The sequence below is a fragment of the Synchiropus splendidus genome, chromosome 12, assembly GCF_027744825.2.
Source record: "Synchiropus splendidus isolate RoL2022-P1 chromosome 12, RoL_Sspl_1.0, whole genome shotgun sequence".
Taxonomy (NCBI): Eukaryota; Metazoa; Chordata; class Actinopteri; order Syngnathiformes; family Callionymidae; genus Synchiropus; species Synchiropus splendidus.
Window position 1 is genome coordinate 17,335,592 of NC_071345.1, and position 21,574 is coordinate 17,357,165.

General features: G+C 40.0%; 1 protein-coding gene across 10 annotated transcripts in view; it reads left to right on the forward strand.

Moving 5' to 3' along the window:
• Positions 1 to 13: 13 nt before the first annotated feature.
• snap91a (synaptosome associated protein 91a) overlaps positions 14 to 21,574 on the forward strand; it is a 33,576-nt gene continuing 12,015 nt past the window's right edge. For 9 of the 10 annotated variants that reach the window (XM_053880535.1, XM_053880536.1, XM_053880538.1 and 6 more), the window contains exons 1-12: positions 14 to 546; positions 14,055 to 14,197; positions 15,364 to 15,439; positions 16,142 to 16,244; positions 16,800 to 16,893; positions 17,061 to 17,172; positions 17,273 to 17,379; positions 17,450 to 17,491; positions 19,650 to 19,711; positions 20,643 to 20,655; positions 20,799 to 20,953; positions 21,050 to 21,138. In XM_053880535.1, the coding sequence (XP_053736510.1) occupies positions 417 to 546; positions 14,055 to 14,197; positions 15,364 to 15,439; positions 16,142 to 16,244; positions 16,800 to 16,893; positions 17,061 to 17,172; positions 17,273 to 17,379; positions 17,450 to 17,491; positions 19,650 to 19,711; positions 20,643 to 20,655; positions 20,799 to 20,953; positions 21,050 to 21,138 (1,126 nt within the window). In that variant the 5' untranslated portion in view covers positions 14 to 416. Of the gene's footprint in view, positions 547 to 14,054; positions 14,198 to 15,363; positions 15,440 to 16,141; positions 16,245 to 16,799; positions 16,894 to 17,060; positions 17,173 to 17,272; positions 17,380 to 17,449; positions 17,492 to 19,649; positions 19,712 to 19,930; positions 19,959 to 20,642; positions 20,656 to 20,798; positions 20,954 to 21,049; positions 21,139 to 21,574 lie in introns of those variants that run through there. The other variant, XM_053880545.1, reaches the window with a different exon arrangement.

The window sequence follows — 21,574 nt, forward strand, 5'->3', positions numbered from 1 at the left end:
CGCACATCCGCCATCCTACCGCCCGGGTCGAAGCGCGAATAGTCGGGGGTCGCTGGCTGACGGAGAGCCCACAGGAAGCGACCAGGGGAGGTGGAGAGGGGAGGAACAGCGGATGGGGGAGGATGCGAGTGAGGGTCTGAGGTCCCCTTGAGTGTCCTGCTGAGACCGAGTCCGAGCGAAGAGGAGGATAATCCAGGAACACTGGGAGCATCATCCGGGAAGAGTGACGGATATCTGGAGGTGCTTTCGCTGGATTTCTGCTGCATTTCCGCTCCATGCCGCTTCACTTTTGACTTTACTCCGTCTTATTATGCAATAAATTGGTGTGGGAGGGGGTCGTGTGTTAGTGTGCCAGCTGGTTGTGTCGAGGACCACCGTTGCTGAGCTGGTTGGACTCACACCGGAAAGGAGACAAGATGTCGGGTCAGACCCTGACGGACCGCATCGCCGCGGCTCAGTACACCCTCACGGGTTCTGAGGTGTGTCGAGCTGTGTGTAAGGCCACCACACATGAACAGACTGCACCTAAGAAGAAGCACCTGGAGTGTGAGTACATGGATATCTATCTATCTATCTGTCTATCTATCTATCTATTTATCTATCTATCACTGTCCTTGAATCATTCTCTCCATCCTTGTCTACCAGTACCAGTGGTACTACCATGATGGTTTCCTCCCCCCTTTCTAAAACACCTGCCTCTTCAACTTCACGTGTGCCCTTTAAAATACCCTCCATACATCATTCTGTCGTCAAATTATTGTCCGTTAATGCTTTAAGAGGCAGCGTTGTATTCATTAAATGAAGACCAATATCAGCTTAAGAACATCCCATCGACTTGGGGCATAGGGAGTGTACATTACAAGAGTTGGTGTTTGGGCCTTATCTGTAGTCAGACCTGTCCAGAACCAGCTGAAAGCATTACATTTGATATAGGCTTTTGGAAGTTCTTCATGTTCTTGCATCAAAGAAATGTTTTCCGTGTCTGTTACATGACCTGTGATTGACCGGAACTAGGGGAACTCAGGGTTACTATAGGCTCCACGATACGATAAACGTCAAGATACTAAGGTGAAGATACAGCTGTGTCACACTATATTATATTATTGTGTGCCGTTATCTAAAAACAAATGTTACTATATGTCCTGACATTGCAAGGACAAATTAAGTCAGTGTTATTATTGTTTTTTTTAAATGCACTTTACATATGCACTTTGTTTGAAAGCAACAAGTGCACTTTAACTACTGTGATATTATATCAGTTCAAAGCATCACAATATAGTTTTGATGCCTCTACCTTTTACCTTTCCTTTTAGTTTCACTCATGAGCTGCAATAGTTTACCACCAAGTAGCTGTGAAAACGTGACAACAACAGTGTTTTCAAGAATGCATGGATTTAATAAAGGCGGGAGAAGGAACATGGTGAAGACGCTTTTGTTTTGTTTATAATGGAGACTCTGATGAAATGGCAACCCATACTATTAAATTGATTAGAATGCCTTTATGGGTTTTTTATGATGATTTTTCATATGAAAGAAGTCGGCGTATTTAGTATTATAGTTTTCTCATTTTGAATCCAAAACTCAGGAAATTCAAACAGATGTTCAATACATTAAAAATTGTAACCCATGTTTTAAAGTAAAGGCCTTCATATGACATTGCTGTTGTTCGACTGTACATCAGTGGAATTGCTGGCCTTGACTTTACAAATTGATTCCAACATCGTAGCTTAGCTATTGGTGGTAGTCCTATGAGCACCAATTTAGAACCATAATTGAATCAGGACTCACACATACACCCACATGCTGCGTGCTGCTCTAGTGCTGCATAATTGAAAAGGTTATTGGTTTTGTTACGTCCAAGAACACCAGCCAAGTAACTGAAGGAATAAGACAACTCCTACTGCCAGGTGGCCGCTAACTATTCCTGCTGTTTGCTGACATTTCGTGGCAATACACGCGAATAGGAGACAGAGCGGTGGCTTCAGTTGTTTTCAATGCAGCAACGACAAGGTTTGAATGATAATGGCATGTCACACCGCACCTAACACTTCAGTGAGTCACCAACAAGTTTGGTGTCGTTTCTAAAAGGGTGAGCAATATTTATGGGTGAATGCAGATTTAATTAAATGATGCATCCTCAAGACAATCATGTTTTAGGGAGGAAAAGAATGTGATGGGTTTTTTTCTTTTTTTTTTGGCATACTGCAACCAGCTTCACATCCAAAGAGGGTAAGAGACAGTAAGATGATAGTGGCAGAGAGCTGCAGTGAAGGTGCACCTCATACTGAACACTTAAGAGTTAAACAAATTTCAATTGTTTTGAAGTGGCATCCTCTTCTCACAGACTCTCAGTCATACCCCATCACTTTAATTCCCTGAACTATTAGATCATTGGTTTCAGATGCACATCACATTATTACAAAACAGAAATCAATCTTTGGAAGGCCGCCAACAAGCCGAAATGGAAAGCCCTGGAGTGGACACTTTTTCCAAGCAATTGAAAAGTTGCGTATGTTAAATAAAATGGGGAATATTTATTGTTGCATTTTGAAAAATCTAATCCAGCATCAGAAAATGGGTTTGTTGTTTTTGAGTTATGGATTGCAGTAAATGGCGGCAGAACAAAAGTGAAAAGCAAGCATCTTGCTAGATTGGAACTCAGCATTTCACCCAGGATAAATGGCCGAACACAGCGCTTTTCCTGGGTAGGAAGTAAATGCAACCAAATGCTTATCAATCGTGATGCAGCATTACTTCCATTCAACAATGCATTATAATGCATTTATTCTGATTGACAAATACTGCATGTTTATGGAAACTCAGGGAAAACAGATAAGAATTTATTAAGAAGAAGTTTGTTGAGGAAACCTACCTTAGAACTGCTAACCGAGATGAAATCTTAATAGTAAAAAAAAGGATAGACTACATAGCGCTTGTTTAATATCAGAATACATTATTTCTGTTGAAATTGAACGATCTCTCTGAAGATCACCAAATACATTATGGGGACTACACCTGTGAGGAAAACTATGGATATGGAAACAGCCACCAACAACAACTGTAAAGGACACAATGTGTCTGAAATATAAAATATTATTAAATAATGTTAAGATGGTGCTACAGAACTGGATTATTGTACTGCGGATTTTCGCAATGACTGAATTATTTTACTTTAATTATATAAAACATATACATTTTAAGACATTTCTAGTTCTCGTCATTATTTTCATTTTGACTCCCCCTAAATTCCCATTTTTATCATATTATTTCATTTACATTTTCTTTTCCTTGAACAGAATTTAAGCATCATTTATCCCCAACCAAAATTAAACATCTTGTGATCAAAGACCCATCTGTTTCAGCAGGTTGTGTTTGCGTGCCTTGGAATTGAAATATGCACAAGCAAAGGAAGGAAAAGGTCAAGGCAGCATCCACGGTGAAATACCTATTGTTGTTTTGTATCTCTATATCCACCAAGATGGGAAAGCTGTCTACCAGTATCAATGTGACCTGCAATCAATGAGTGCTTAATTGCGTTTTGAACCCATATTCTCTGACTTTATTTAGGGTCTATTGACCATTTATGTATAAAAACATAGAGAGATGAACTTCCTCCTGAATTCCAACCTTCTTATATTTGAAATAATATGTAAAATGCATGTATGTTATTTACAGTATTTAGGGCAGCGAACACAAAAAATAATCTCCATTGGATTATTTCATAGAAAAGCCAAATGTTTACTGCTGCATCTTTCAGATGATCTAGTTCTGCACGGCAGGAGGCTTCCCATGCTGTGACAGTTAAAGACATGGATAAACACCACACCAGTTTGAACAAGTTTGGTAATGTCCAATTAGACACAGTATATTAACTGAAGAGGATAAAAAACGTTGATGTGAGGACTGGCACTTTAACACGGAAGGGTGTCGTGGAGGTTGATGGTGCTGGAGCTTGACAAGATTCTGGAATCACATGTACATTTCTGGACAGGGTTGCATAGCCAGCTGGAAGAGATTGCAGGAGGGGAATTAAACAAAACTAAGAACAGGTTCTCATTTGCGAAAAACACCCAGCAAACCATGGGTAGACAATGGCTTGTAGGTGGAGCTTCAACCCTCAGGAGATTACTGTAAGGTGTAGGAAAGGCTGTGGCCAACTGGGTTCGAGGAGGGGGAGGTTTAGTTGGTGGAATAGAATATATATCCAAAAACTTATTCAATAGCAGTTTTTGACAATTGTGTGTATATATATATATATATATATATATATATATATATATATATATATATATATATATATATATATATATATATATATATATGGACACAGTTTGGTTTGGTTGTTTGTTTTCTGTAGTGAAGCGTTCTCTCTTTGTACCTCTGCATGTGGTAGAAATGCTCATCAAACCAAATGTTTAGTCGTCCTTTCTCTTCATTAGACTAAACTGACTGTGAATACACATGACCTGTGTTGTGAAGATAAAGTGACGCACCGCCGTCCAGATTTATGGGATGACTGCTTGCTTCCAATTGCATGTCATAAACTTACTGCCTCCCAGGAGGTTAATGGTGGTGAAGACCATCAGTCTTTTTCACAATGTTTGGTGAATGTATTACTGCTGGCGATCGCAGCCTTCCTTTGCTGCGCCGAGCAATGTCGTTGACTGTTTTGTGGAATTGGAAGAAGAAATTCATGGACTAAGGGCGATTACGTTGGACAAGCTGAAATGGAATGATTGAAGACAGCTGTATTTATTTCAGTATAAACAGCAGAACCATAGGAGTCCAAAATACCTCTCGCAGCTGAGTCTTTAAATTGGGTTGTTGTTTTTTTTCCCTGAGATTCATTGGAGTGGTGACATGTATGCCAATAGCATACAAGCAAAGTAACTTTAAGCTGTCTGGCACTTGATATAAATTTCTATGTGACTGTGGCCACAGAAGTCCAGGTCAACTAGCCAAGAGGTTATCTCATTGTCGCCATCTGCCATGTTGGCACAACTGTGTTGTTGGATATGGCACAATCTGTACATCACAGCCAGACTAGAAGCGTTTTCATTATTGTCCATCAGACAGTTATTGTATTGCATGATACATTGAATTTTCTAAAAAAGCCTGCCTGTCTGGTTGAGTTGGAAGATAAACAGAGTTGATATCAGGGATGAACCATATCAGAGGACAAGCAGGGTCGCTGTGGCCGAGAGGGAGAGTGAGTGGAAGACGGTTTAGATGTCTGTCGATAGAATTTGGCTCAGTTTTCAACCACGCCTCCTCTCATGTTTGACATCTTCCGTCTACCCAGGTGCATTTATTTGTGATTTGAACGAGCTGCATGATGCCAGCCTTTATAACCAAGCTTGATGCTGACATTTTGATGCTACTTTTATTTTTAATATCTGCTGAAACGATAATCTGCTCACTCGCAAATGAAGTTCATCCTTTCAAAAATCAGTTGTGTTCTAACTTTTGAACTGTGTCTACATTGCACACACACACATACACACACATGCACCTGTTTTTCCACTATTTTTGTGAGTTCCTCTCGTTGCCATAATGCTTTCCCCAACTTCTCACCCTTAATTTAACCATCCAAAACAAATGGCTAACCTTAACCGGGACTCTGAACCAAGCTTGCACACTCAAAAGTATGGCAAAACATGCCCACACACACACACACACACACACACACACACACACAAGCTCGCACACAAAAAGAAGATCAGTTCACACTAGTTGCGGACAGACAGGAGCCAGAAATCTGTCAGTGAAGTTGACTCAAGTGCTTTCATTTTGAGCTAGAGCCATCAGTTTTTGTTCCATCTGAAAAATTGATAAATGGTCCATTAGCCTCTTTCACTTGTTCACTAAACCATGGCAGTGTTACGCCTTCTTAATCAGGGGCTTCTTCAGTGTAAAGCTATAGTGTGTTCACGACCTGGACACCCAAGTGCCTTTGAATAATCCGGTTTGTCAGAATTGTTGTCCCAGGTCCAAACGTGTGTTAGCTTCATTGTGACATTGTGTGCAACCTTCAGTGCTCTCCCAGCAGTCTAGGATTACCCAGCATTCTCCAGTGTGCATGTGAGCCATGTTTCCTTTACTCCTCTGCAGACTCTCAATTCAATAGGAACTACAAAGGCATGTGAGAAGATGCTGGTAACAGGGCTCTAGTGGGGCCAGTGCTCTTCCACATCAGTGATAGTTATGATGTGTAAGAGTGTGTGGGAGGTAGCTTGTCCAGTGTGTGTCCAAGATAATGAGCTCTGGCTGTTGCTTCCCTCCTCACTTGACCATCCATCTGATATTTCTCTTATCGTCATGCTGACCTCGAGCTTGCTGGTTTGATGCAGAGATCCCTTACGTCTTGTTTTTGCTTCTGGCCCAAGGGCTCCCATTGCTCATAGAAGAGTGAATATATAGACTTTGAAACAATCTAGTAAACAGTAGGGCCTGCAGACAAATTTTCAGTGACAATTTTAGACTTCTGCGTAGAGGAAGTACATCATGTCAGATGGAGTCACTTCTCACGTCTCAAAATATATGACAAGTAATGTGATTCCCAGTTAAGTTAGTTAACACCGTGATATTAATTTACTGATATACTGCTATTTATTAGGAAGACTTTTTGGATGCAATGTTGCTGTCAATCATCTCTGTCTATGTTTCTATTACTTTCAATGCTGTCCTTTCAGCAGAATGTGACGTATCAGTCATACGAAGTCATGGCCCGGGGTGAAGAGGAAATTGCTGACAGGGTGGAACAGCTAGAGAATGAGGACATGAAGAGGAAAGGTGTGACTAGGGAGGATGTTTAAGACAGGTTGAAGTTGAGAAGGCTGGCTAGCTGTGGCAAACCCTGGCGGAAATGTCAAAAAGGCTGAGAAGAAAATGAAGATAGGGGAAATTACCACTTAACATAATCCAGCCTCACCTTTTTCTGACAAATGTAAGGCGATTCTTTTGTGACTCTTGTATAGTCACATCAATTCGACCGTTCTGCGGGCTGTCATACTGTGTTTACTACCACAGAATTTGCCTCAGGCTATAACAATCAATAATAAAATGATGACTCCTATCTTGTCTTCTTCTATACACATCAGTTTACATTTTGGCCTCCTCCCAAAACCTATTTCGCTGCATGTTTCCTGAGCCACCATGTTTTTAGGGTGATAGAAGTTTTGGTAAGTATTCAGATTGAGGTACACATACAGGTATTATACATTTATATACTACTTTCTTGCTAATTACTGCTCATAGTCAGTAATTATGGTGTTGTTTTGAGCGAACAATTTGTGACTGTACTAACGTCAAATAAAGACAAGCTTGCTGTAACAAGACAGATAGTAACTACTAACTAGTTACTATGCTGTTAATAGACGTATGTATGTAGAGACGTATACATACGTTCCGTAATCCAAAGTGTAGCCAAACTGGCTGTGATAAAGACAGTTGTATTCCTTATTCCATTATAGTTATTGCTGTGCGCTATCAAAAAAGACTGTGACCATGCAAATGTTCAATGTTTAACTGAGATGAAGATTGAAGTTCATGGGTCCGTGGTGATATTCAATTTGCGATGTTTTGTTTTGTGGTGATTCATGTGTATAAATGTGCCCAACCATCACAGCTCTGATGTGTAGTTCCATTGTCCTGATGAGTGGGTCATAATTGCTGATGTCTTATCGGAACATTTCCACATTAGACCTTGCTGAAATTGTGGTCTGCATTATCTTGTGAGACACCGACATTTTTCCTCTGATATCACTCTCCAAGCCTCTCAGAGTGTGAATCCCATTGGCTTCCTTTTTGTTTAGCTGCCACATCTCATTGGTGCTTTGCTGGGGCACAGTGCATCCTGGGTAATTTATTTTCCACCCCTGTAAGCCGTAGGGTGAAATGTCTATAAATAATCCCTCTGCTTTCATGGTCCATTCATGTGGAACTCCAGAAGGCATCACTCATGAAGCATGTATTTTGTCTCTCACTATCAAAGATATTCCACTGAGATGTGTAGTGAGCACTGTGATTTTAATGTTGTATACCCACTCGATCACCTCAATTAAATTGTCATCACAGCATGATACAAAAAGATTTCATTAGAATCAAGCTGCACATTTAAGAACTAGCTCCTGTTGCCAAGGATACCACCTTGCCATGTGCATTCCAATCCCATGTAGTACATTTGGACAAAGACATTCATCTATAGAAGATGAGCGCAACATGTCCGGGCTTCTGTGCCTGTAAGTATATTAAGTGTCAGATACAAATATTAATAGATATTAAGCAATAGCTTTATGACATAGAGTCACATGTGTGTATTGTGATGAATACCGACATCAGTAGGTATTTCACCGTGTGTTGACAGCAAAGGTTTTAAACAATGTACTCAACTACACTTTATTGTAGATTAAGACACAATGGTAATATTTCCTCAGTGGTCCCATGATGCATTGATCTTATTGATTGTTATTGTTTCAAGTGAAAAGATTCAGTTTATATTTAATTCACAATATCATCACAGTTTGTCTCCAGTCTTTTTTAATGATTCGATGATTTGCTGTGTTTTCTGGATTTGTGTTATAAATCCAATACATTTTTGCTGGTTCTGAACACGCCTTGTGAGCAGGAGTTAGTTATGCCTGATGGTTCCTTCATAATCCTTTTCCCATGATCAAAAAATTCTGAAAATGTTATTTAACTACAGATGTACAGAAGAGACTCATGTCCTGGACATAGCTATGCTCTAAGGGTCTTCACAAAAACCCTATGACACCCTACCAGCTGGCACAGAATATTGTGGCCATCATCAACTCACCCCATGTGATAGCTGACCACTGTTGTAGCTTCCAGAAAATCTCCTTGAAAGTTCATCTCCTCGTCGGTATGTTGCTATCGTTTGAGGACAGCAAGGCATTGAGCTTAAGCGCTGTTCACACATTTATTGTCTACTCATAAAGCTCCCAAAGTATTTCAGAGAGGCCATAGAGCTACAAAGAAAACTGAGTCCAGCAAGCCTGAACCCTGCAATTTGCAGGGCCTTCTGGTAAACCTATCTATCTGATCCTACACAGCAACTCGAATTTGTTGGTGAATCTGGAGGCTTGACGCTTTTTAGCTGGTCTAAGGTCACAGATCCAGATCTCTGACAGAGATAATCCAAAGAAGTACTAAAAAGTATCAAAGCAGAGCAGAGCTAATGTAACCTGTCCAGACCCTCCTGAGAAATCATGCACACCTGTGTAGAGTTCCACTATGGCCGTTTCACAATGCCCGACCAGTAGTGCCAATCGACTCAGATCATGACCACCTGAGCCGCTACACAAGGGAGCTGAAGGTGGCCCTATTGCTATCCACATTGCTTTAGGGTGGAGGGCAGTAAGACCAACCACCTCTACAATGTCTGTTCCTTTCAACCAAAAATTGTTTCAGGCATTTGTTTAATATTGAATTTGAGTTGCTCAAAATGTTGTTTAAAAGATATGTGTGGCAATTTTTGCTTCTCACTTTAGTTTTCCAACTTTCAATTGTGGAATGTTCCCATACTGTTAACAGTTAACAGACAATTGGCAATCTATTGCAGCCCTAGTTAAAACAATGGGGAAGTAGCACTACTAAACTATTTGGCCAATTGTATTTTATTATTGTATTATTATTTTCTTTTCTTTGTTTTATAGTGCATTCCATCAGGGATGTCCACAGCAACGTATCTTGCTTATTCTCTCTGGTCATACTTATCTTCATTCCTCCTTCAGTCTGTTTCTTTTCTGACTGAGGTCTGTACATGTAAGAGAATAAGACGTATCTGATCTCATCCAGTCAGCTGACATTCCCTCCAGCCATCTGTCAACTAGAGCTTTTGTTTTTTTGAGTGCTCTGAGTTCTTTGTGTCAATATGCCTCTATAATGCAGCTTTCGCTTAGAAAACTGGCATGCTGTAGGGGCAATTCAACTGCAGCCATGATATGCAATGTGCAATCTACAAAGTCACTGTGCATCTGTCTTTTTGCACTCCAGTGCGGCAGCTGCTCTTGTAAGTGCAGTTTGAACTAGTACAATGATTGGATGATGATGGTTGGTTGGACTGCCTCATCCTGCAATTACTCTGGCAACCAGCTCACAAACCCCAGCTCAATAAGAAGAAAATAAAAAAAATAACATGATACATGCATCATAATGAAAAAAACATAACTTATCCGTGTATGCGTAAGATATTCTAACAAATCCAAGGTAGTGGGAAGCCACGCCACGTCGTGTATAGTCTAGGTCCTTGATTCATACTATCAGACAACAGTGGATTTTTCAATCCATTTTGCGATTTGGAAATGGGGATGGCTATAATAAAAACAGTGTTTGGGGACAATCGAGGTCTTCAAGTTATGCTTGCTATAAATACTGCTTTCAACAGGGGAGACTGGTTCTCAATGAGGATTGTTCTTCGCCCACAATTTTCCCTTTTCATCCACTCTTCTTAAGCTTTTCATGGAGGAGAATTCGATACGTCAGCTGTATGTGGGTTTGAAACGCTTCTGCACATGATGCCATTGTGGTGGTTTTATCTTCTCCTGACCCTCAGCTCACACTGATGAGTTTGCCTCCAGAGGTGGAGTGGGCTGCTTCTGTGAAAAAGAACAAGAAAATAATTTGATGTTATTATGGTCATAAACACTGGGTCCTAGACCAGAAACTAGTGCAGATTCCTGCCTCTGTGATTGACGTTTTTTGTGCTGACAGTGTACTGCAGTTTTCTTCATAAAGGATAAACACGATTCTCTTTGCTCGTTTTTTGTCAAAGTCCCATCCTTTTGAATTCATTTTTCATTATTTTAGAAGATTCGTACTCACTTGAAAACAGCTTTTAAACCACAGGTGAGCTGTGATTTTGGCTTGGATTGGAGTGGTCAGGTTTACATTTCAATTAGAGCAGAATTTAATTTTGACCTGTGTTATTTAGATTAAAGCTCTTGCAGGCCAAATCAACTGACTTAGTCAGCCAAATTGGGGGCCTATAGTTTGACTCTTTTGATGTAGAACAACATACCGAGGTCTGTCTTCAATCTGCAGTGGCTCTGGTTTGTCTTCCTTTTGTCATGTCCGCTCTTCCTTGGTGACGGTAACGGATATTAATGGAACAGATACCCCCTCTAACCAGCGACAGATATGCTGTAAGAATAAAACTTTAGAAATTAAAAACCACATAATGTCATATGGCCTCATCACCCCAGTTTTGCCTGTTGATAACATGTGTGTTTTGGTACCATAAAACATATACATTATATTCACTTTGTATGATTTGGAAAAATGCCCTTCCCTTTTGACTCTCATTTGTACACATCCCCACACTGCAGGCATAGACTGATGAATTATTGAGAAGGAAGAAGTAAGCTCTTACCGGATCACTGTTGCTCATTAAGAATATTTGTGTCTTATCCTCTCTGTAACGACGACGGCGAGATTATGTACTCAATTTCAGTGTGTCAGAAGAAAACCAAAAACTGTTACACAGATATTTCATACAACATCTTTTTTTGATTCAAAATACCAAAATGTCTTTTCTTTCGGCTTCTCCCTTCTGGGGTTGCCACAGCGGATCATCTCCCTCCGTCTCATCCTGTCCTCTGCTTCCTCTTCTCTCACACCTGCAAACTTCAAATGCAACCTCTAAATATCCACTGATTACTCAAGTATCTACAAACGGACTAGTGAAACTAAAATAAAGAGCGAGCGTACGCGTGGCAGGCAGCTGGACAAAATGACATGAGATGAAGCACGTAGGAGTAGCGCAGGGTGCTGATTCATCATCCCTGAGGGGATTAACCTTTGTGTCCCTCACTCCCTGTCTCTTGTTACCTTTCTCTTTTTTCTCATCGTTCAACAGTTTCTGAAAATTCTTTCATTTTATTCAGTTATTCTCTGAAAACTCAGGAGTCTTCTCATTCCTATCACGTCGATTAATGAAGTTTTGGTCGTGAATGGGTGATTTATCTTCACTCCGTGGTGTCTACAAAACTGGTGAATAAAGTTGGAAGAACCTCCTTATTCTTACCTGCTTTAATTTGCACAATGTAATTTCTGTAAACATGGATGAAAGAGATGCAGTATTGAAATAATTTGTCAGCTCTTTTAGGCTCTTTTCGGTAAAGGCCCATACATTTGAGGTCACAAAATTGTGACGCCATTAAAATACTGCCCAAGCCTTTTGTGACCCGATGACTGATAATTTTACAAATGTATTATTAGAATGTTGCCTGACAGTTTTACTCGCTGTCTACAGAAATTAAAAGTCAATTTTAAGTTAAATCTATTTCGCCACAGCATTCTGCATACATCATCAGACTCTGCTCGATTTGTTTCCAGTTGGCCACTCTGAATGAGTAATTCCAAGATCCTCCTCTGACTGAGTGAAGATATAATCTCGCCATATGGTCTACTTACTGCCCGGCGATCATCTACCAAAGAGATATGTCTGGAAAACTTTCCACCCAGATGCTTCAGCCAGTGTTTTCTCATGTGTGGTCGCGACCATTGCATGACCAGTTGCACGACGCAGACGATAGTATTACCTTCGTGTACATCTACATGTTTGAATGTAAATGCATTTTAACAAAACTTAGCCAATAATATGTTAGAAATGCGGTGCAGGTGGACTTTTAAGTGAAGAATACATTAATAAATTACAGGGTTTCCTGCACTGCCTTTGGCAGCCGCATTGGTTGTGTGCTGTCAATGTTCTGTCTCAGGCCAACTCCTCGGTCAGTTGTTATGCTCTCCCTGCAGCACAATATTTGTTTGTTGTTGTTATGACAACTGAGCCGCCTTGTGCTTTCAGCATTTCCAGTCAAGGGTTGTCACAGTTTCCTCCACCTGAGCCTATCTTGTGCGGCCTCCCTAGTCAGACCTGTCATCTTCATATCCTCCTTTATCACGTCCGCAAACCTAAGTGGTTGTCTTCCTCTCTTTCATTTGCCTTCTACTTTCATTTCTGCCATTTTTTGAACATCATTATGTGTCTAAACTGTGAGCTTGGTCTCCTTCATCCTGTCTCCAAGAATCCCTCTGATATACTTGTTTTTAATCTTGTACTTCCCAGTCTCTGAACTGAGCCTAGTATTGTTTTGCAAATCATGCTAACTTTATTATCTGTACAATATTGACGTCTCATGACCTCATGGCTTGTTTCCTTGAATTCAGTCGTGCATCAGAAGTGTAATCATTTCTAGAATGGAGCAATAGTATTTTAATGTGTCAGTATTTCTCTTTTTCCTTTTACAATTTTTCCTTATTTTGTTCATTTTTTGAGCATGACATCAGACATGGCAGCATCCTAATATCCGTGTTTTTGGTCAAAGATTTGTGATTGTCTCATCAGAGCTGCACCAGAAGGCAAATAACACTTTTCTATCGTGATCATCGCATCCCTGAGGTGATAAATCCTTGTTCTGATTGCTGTGGAATATTCCACTCACTCTTTGCTACCAATTTTAATAGCAGACTGCAGATATGATCGAAAGCCTCTGCAAGTGTGACTCACACCGTCAATGGTAGTGCGAGTGATCGAGCACTGCTGGAGAAATCATTGTTTTTCAAAATTGCACATATAGATAGATGTCTAATGTGACTTTAGTGATTAACATCATTTTTTTCTTTCATATAAGGACTCAATTTTAGCATTCTTCATCTGCGTCCCATTTCTCCCTTCATTTCTTCATGCGCTGTCTCTCTGATATAGTGATTTCTAATCTTCATCCTAGTCACTCCCTGTCAAACCCTTGAGCATTGTCTTTGTCTCAGAGCCACTGTCTCTTACCCACACAGGGAGGTCTCACTACTTTGCTATAGTACTTCCTATTACACATGATGTGTGTAGTCTAATGCTGTTATGTTTTATTGTTTTGAATAAGATTCAGCTGTGCAAAACACCAGGCATCACACTGCTGTATCACGATGAGCAATCCATCAGTCTCCAATCATTCTCTGCTTTCACTTCACCGTGTCAAAAGTCAAACCTCCCTGCTACCATCCATCATTTGACAGCCTGTTCCTATTTCCCCTTGCAGACTTGATCCAGGCCACCCAGGACACCAATGTGAACGTCCCACAGATGGCCGACACGCTGATGGAGAGGGCAGGCAATGCCAGCTGGGTTGTTGTTTTCAAAGCCCTGATTACAACACACCACCTCATGGTGCACGGCAACGAGGTTAGCTTGTGGCACTCATGACAAAACTCATTACAGAATGGGTAACAAAGTGTTGCTGGTATAACTTAGACTATGTGTTGTGTTTGTTCTCCCACAGACTCTCTTATTCAATAGACTAGATTTTTATTTTTTTATTAGATTTTACACACCGATCCACTGACCACTGCTCAACATCAGCCGAGAGCCAAAACTGCAGAGCAGCAGAGTGAGGCAGGCAAACATAAGTAGGTCAGCACTGGGCAAGGACACAGGAGCTCAATGAACCATCAAATGTTCTGAGCACTGCTGTATCAGGAAAGTCACTGGTTATCTTCAGGAGTGTTAAGCACAGCTTAGCCAGCTAACATCATTCAACACCCTGTGGTGTTTGTGCATGGAGTTTTAAACACAAATGCTGCACATTTCGGTCAGTGCAGTTGATTTTTGGAATGGAGTGGAGTGGGATTGCTTACATTTTATCTTATGTATCTTAAGTTTTTTCAACAGTCTTGGGCTCATCTTCATTACTGTTAAGTCTTATATCTTCACTATTATAATAATGCATATATGAGTGTTTGGCTTCAAAATGTAAGTACATACCATCTGTCAATTGCCATAATTTTTTTCTACAAATATAGTTGGATATAAATCCAATATTATTTATGCTACCACAAACTCTGTATCTGTACAGTGTGCCTGTATATATAATGTGGTATAGCCTGAAAAGATTGCATTCATTGAAGGAGGATGGAAAGAACTTGGGTTGCTGAGTGATGTGGAGAATACAAACTATCTGAGGAAAGAGGGAACATTACTCATCAATACTCCAGGGAAGATGTTTCATTCCTCATCTCACTTAATTGTGAAAGTGCTGCTCTAAACAAGGATTGGTGTGTTTGTGTGTGTGAGACACAGAGAGAGCGAACAACAGTTAGAACAACCTGATTTATGTTTCCTGGGGTTGTCTGAGTCGAATTTAAATTCTAGCAGCAATGAAGTTGTGGGATAATGTTGAAGGAAGTCTTGGAGGAAACTAGGGTCAGTTCTGTGGTATAGAACATAGACATTTAGAATAAATATACACACACCAACTGAAATATCATGTATAAAGATTCATCATATGTATTACTCTGTGTGTCATACTGATGAAGAAAATTGTGACCCCTTTTTCCCTGTTTTTTTTCCAGAAATTCCTGCAGTTTTTGTCATCAAGGAACACATTGTTCAATCTCAGCAACTTCCTCGACAAAACAGGCTCACATGGTGGGTGTTTTTGTTGTCTCTCCATCTTTTACTTATCCTGGATGATAAGTAATTTTCTATCTCTATCTAGTCAAGTCTTTCCAGTTATGCTTGTATTCTCCTGCTTGTCGTCATGGTAACCATATTAGTTTTTAAAAAGGCATAATAAGTTAGTTTTCTTTTATGAATGTCTTCCTTTACTTTTGTGGACAGTGGAGAAAAAAAAACACACATTTATCTGCGGCACTGATTTGTTGGCTAATTGTTTTGTAAGGTTGAATTTGTTCACCTCTAGTCTCGTGTCAATCATTCTCCAAGCCTATCACAGACACACACATATCCATTTGCACTACAATGCAGCACCCGTCTGGCCACCCATTTCAGCAATTAGCTGAAATGCTGAGCGAATGGGTGATATTTTTGTTGCCAATCAGCAGAAAGTGATGAAAATACAATGACTTGCATTGTGTAGGTGACATATCATAATGCATTCTAAACATATCCTCACTGAAATAATTGTTTTTTTTTAATATGTGACATAAACACACATAAGTTGTTTACAATCCAACAGAGAAAGATGCCTTTATATGCTGAGTGCTGTGCTTCTTCATCTCAAAATTATGATTTCTGAATTGATCACCCCGTGGACAATGTATGATGTATTTGAAACTCACTTGAAGATAAATACACTGTTGTGTATTATATGTCTCTTCTCCTCTTCAGGGTATGACATGTCCACATTCATCAGACGCTACAGTCGCTATCTCAACCAGAAGGCTTTCGCCTACAGGCAGATGTCATTCGACTTTGTCCGGGTCAAAAAAGGGTACAGTACACCTCACACTGTCCTCCCACTGCACTTCATTCAGTCCTATTGATCTTTATTCTTTAAAAAGGTTTAGTTTAGCTTGGTTCGGAACGAGGCACTCTATTTGTGTCCACAGTTGTATCACGCTTCTTGGGGGTCAGTTGAGAGTTCTTGCGTAGGACTTTGATACCTTCAGACAGGCATTGGTCCAAATAAAGACTTTTAACGCAGATATTAGTCATCCTTGAGTCGTGGAACGCTCTGTTTGGCTGCTTGATCAAGCTGGCGCTGAAAATGTCTACACTACATTGGTGAGGAGACGGATAATGTGTCTCACTGTAGCAGACTGAGAAATTGGACATGACAGATTCAATGGCAGGCTTAACGGCATGATACTTTTTTCCTGGCCTTATGTGCTAGAGAAGAAGTCCCCTTGCACATCTTTGAAGTGATATCAAGTAAAACAACTATATTTTCACAACTTTTTTTGTATTTTTTGTATACTGTATTTTACTTGTGAATTTACACCATTTTGAAGATGCTTGATCATTGACCAACATCTACCTGTTGCAGAGCTGAGGGAGCCATGAGGACAATGACAGTGGAGAAGCTGTTAAAAGGAATGCCCACCTTGCAGGGTCAAATAGATGCATTGCTGGATTTTGAAGTGAGTAACATCTACTGAGATGAACTCTCTACAAGGTTGCCAGAGTGGAGATGCAGCTACAAATATGTACTACATCTAAAACATTCAGCTGAAGATCAAGTTCTCTTTTTAAGACAGTAGCAAGATCCCTCAGTTTCAAGATGATGATGATGTCATTTTTCCAAAAGGTCCATGCACCAGAGCTGAACAACGGAGTGATAAATGCCTGCTTTCTGCTCCTCTTCAAAGACCTGATCAAGTTATACGCCTGCTACAATGATGGGATCATCAATCTGCTAGGTATGAGGATTCATGAAAACTCCAACACTGATAATATATGAAATATCATGTGGTACTGTGCAATATTGAGGTTTGGTTTTTAAATATCCATTTGTTTTAGAAAAATTCTTCCAGATGAAGCGAAGTCAGTGTAAAGATGGCTTGGAGATCTATAAAAGATTTCTAACAAGAATGACGCGGGTTTCAGAATTCTTCAAAATCGCTGAGGTAAGCTTTTAATGAGACTTAGCTGGTCTTCTACTCACTCTGATTCCTCAATGTGCCTTTTTATTTGCAGCAAGTGGGGATTGACAAAAATGACATTCCAGAACTCACTCAGGTAAGTGCGTGTTTTTTTTAATACTACTGTATAGAAACGTGTATTTACCTGCCCACTACTGAGTAGTCTCCATTTCAATGGTCTTTCATTGAGCTCACCGGCAGTCAACTCCATTCCTACGGTGATTGACAGCCTGTTGTGTTTTCACCTCCAGAGATGCAGAATGATCATTCAAGCAGAGAGTGTGAGTAGAGCTCACAGCAAGCTTTGGGGAACAAGCAGCTTAGGCAGGGTCAACAATGGTGCACTATGCAGAGCCAGCTGAACCTTGAGTAGGCAGACTTCTCAGGCAATATGTGTGGATTGGAGAAGCTGAGCAATGCTGCTGGCCAGGCAGCAGCTAAAGTGTTCTGCTCTTAAATGCTTGGAGATTACAACAGATGTGCTTTGCATGAATACCTTGCTACGACACTGGTGATGAGTTAGGCCTTTTCTTCTTCAGGAAGATATCAACATTCTTTTATAGTGGGTTCCACCTCCTCTCAGGTGACTTGAATGGTAGCATAATAGCTGGCAGTGGCTGAGAGCTTAACTTCTCATGCATCTAGTAGGCATGTGCTTATAATATTTATCCAGCAAACGTAGTATATTAAATATAAATTATATTATTTTGCCTTAAAAGTCAGTGATTGTTTTAACCAAAGATCGTGTTTTAGAAATGTATTTACCAAGCCTACTACTATTACCGAGCCACAAACTAATGCAATCGCTCAGCAGCATTCTCTTATTACACACATGGTAGAATTCTCTCACATGTGGGAACATATACTTCTCTTGCTGTCCTCTGTTGTCATGCTGCTGAGACACACAATTATGTAATCTGATAATAATAATAATTCATGGCCCCAACATTTGGAAACGCAAACCGCATGTAACTCACTTTGTAATTAACCACTATATCTATGTCATTTGATCATCTTTGTTAACAGCATTATCATAAATATAATAGATGTGAAAAGAACAAATTCTAGGGATGACAAAAAATAATTCATAATTGAACATGTAATGTGTTTTTATATGTTTTCATCTTTTATAATTGGGGAAAAATCCAACCATCATTAGACCCGGGGTGACCAAAGTGATTTTTATATGTTTTAAATGTGTTTTTGAACATTCATTTTATATTTTGCTTCAAATTGACCTATGTATTCTGTTCATCAAAGCTCTAATATAAGAGTAGTTACTGACTTCAACTCTTCTGTTCAGGCAATCTGTGTTCATCATTAGTCACGGCATATCTGCGACACCCATAAATCGAGATAACAAGATATTTAACCGGCGCTCACCCTGCAGTCTAGATGTCGTCTTTAACAACCATATGCTGCTCAATATCTGTGTCGTGATTAATGTGTGACTGCTTACAGACTACATCAATCTCCTTGAAAGCTTAAAACATTTTCAGGATTGCAGAACTGTCGCAGCCAAATTCATAAAGCCATTAGCATCTGCATTACCAAAATGGAATTACATTGCATTTTAATGTGATGCGTCATCACTTATGAGCACTAGATATCTGTCGTAACAGGGATTGTTTAAATCCCTGCAGCGCCGCGACCATCACGCTTAGGTTGGTGTGGCTTCTGTTTGTTTTATTGGTCTTTTATCTGACACTGCAGAAAGAAATTATAACTCTCTGTTCAGCTTCGAGGCGAGATCTTTGTAAGCTGATAAATGAAGGAAATGGAGCTGAGTATTTAGGGAAGGGATAAATTACATTTACAAATTTGCCCTTGCCTCTTTGAAGAAGCTGGAAGATTATTATGCTGTCCGTTTGACTGCATGTCAGACGATGGTTATGTCCAATTTGGGCCAGTGGCGCATGCAGCTGAGTACTGTGGCTGATGGATATACTCTTCTTTCCGTATGTTATTGAATTAGTGTGGCATGATTCTGGGAAAACATACTGTACGTTGAGATTCTAATCATCTTCCGATAATTATTGACGTTATTCCGACATATTATAATCTCGTTTTAGAAATTCACAGGAAAGAATGGAGGAGGCAGTGAGGGCACAAAGCCCAATAAAATATCAGCCATTCAAGAGTAAGATAAACTATTTAATATTGTTGAGGATAACACAAAAAAAGGTCACCAATGAAGTCATCGAATGTAAAGATGCATATTCAATCGCTGACTCACTGACTCTCTCATTTTGAAGGCCCCTGAGAGCCTGCTGGAGTCCCTGGAGACCCATCTCAACACCCTGGAAGGCAAGAAGCCGTAAGTATTTAGACATACCAACCCTAATTCATCTGTGATTCCCGACAGTAGCGGCATGAATCGATGTTCTGTTTAATTATCCGGTTTAATCCAGATTTGCTTCTGACTGACACGCTTCTAATGAGCATAGCTCAGTCTGGTTTTATATCAGGAATACCACAGCGTGTCTCTTGACTGTTCTAATATGCTCGTGTTATCATTTCTCCTGACAAACCACAGGGAGGATAAGTGAGTATGCTCTGGAAATGAAACTTCTGTCCATTGTGGTGTTTTTAAAATGAAGAAATGGAATCAAGGACAAGTCTTTAATGGACTTGTTCTGGATGCATTTCGACCGTAAATTCATTTATTCATTTATTTTAAATTAAAACTATTTTAATCATGATCCTTGACAAAAGCTTTTGTGATAATTAAGTAAACTTTTATTTTTAAAAAAGGCATTTAAATTGAAAAATATAGTTTTATATTTTTATGCTTTTCATTTGGAATTGATTTACATCATACTGAAACATCATATCAAAGCACATTTGATCATCACATGATCAAACTAGACACAGTTTATGAAGCTTTTTCCAAAATAACAGTGTGTTATTCTGCCAACAATAGAAGTGTTTTATGGTGTGCGTGTCTTGTTTTCCGACTCATTTTATCAGCTCCAGCTTTGACAAAGCCAGCAAATCCATTTCAATTTTATTCATTGATGCTGTGTCACTGAAAGAAAACGCTTTGCTAAAGTGGAGCTGGGTTTCTGTGACCCAGAGGGGCAGATCAGATCCATTAATCACAGATGTTTACCAGTTTAAATTGTTGTAATTTGCTGCCTGCGTGCGATAGCAAGCCCATCCATTTAGCTCCCATCTCAACGTCAGCCATTGCTGTTCAGCGTAGACGTGATTTCACTTTACCTTATTGTTTATCTTTGTCTCTGCAGGTCGCCCACCAAGGTAAGACTCATTTCTGATTAAAGCCTTTAATGCTGCTTGAGATAAGAGGGCAGTGAAAATACCACTTTGGTCAGGGTTTATCATAAACAGGTTGATTCATTTATTCATGTGATTGTGCTGTTAACAAGCGTTTATATCTGCAGCAAGAAACAGCAGCTAATAACAGCACATCACCTGCTGCTGCTGCGGCGGCGCCGCCCCCAAAACCCACTGCCCCTGCTCGTCCCGGGCCTCCTGCCAAACCCCCACCGCCGTCTATCACACCCACAGCACCAGCGCCAGCCATTGCTGCCAGCAAGTACGGAAAACACCCACTGGGTCAAAGACACTTGATGATATCAGATTTAGAATGCCCATATTGTAACCGTTTCATTTGTGCTGTTTTCGTATCCAGTGCTCTTGATGATGGATTCTTGTTAGATTTGGACCCCATTTCTTCAGCAGGGGGCGCAGCAGCGTCATCATCCACAACTGGATGGGGAGGTAAGAGAAATATCATATATGTGGGCATTCCTTAACATCAGCTCAGGAAACCTGTACTATTATTCCATACTTGCCGTGGAAGTACAAGTAACCAATTTGAATGAATAATTCACCAGATGAAATTAACTTTGCATCATCTCATAAGGTGTTAACCTTTTTAACAATTGTTTTTGAAGAATAAAGCAATGGGCATTCCCACCAGGTGAAATAAATTAAAAAAAATGTAAAAAGTCACCAATAATACACATATTTATATATATTTTATAAATTAATGAAGCACTGGGTGTGCAGAATGTCAGTACTGTTGTGAAATAAATACCTGATCTGAAGGGAAACGCTTCATGTCAATTGCAATGAAATAACTTAATTTGACTTGTTTCGAATGAATGTTCCGATCGAGTGGGGTTCATTGTGCCGATCACTGATAAGTGCGACA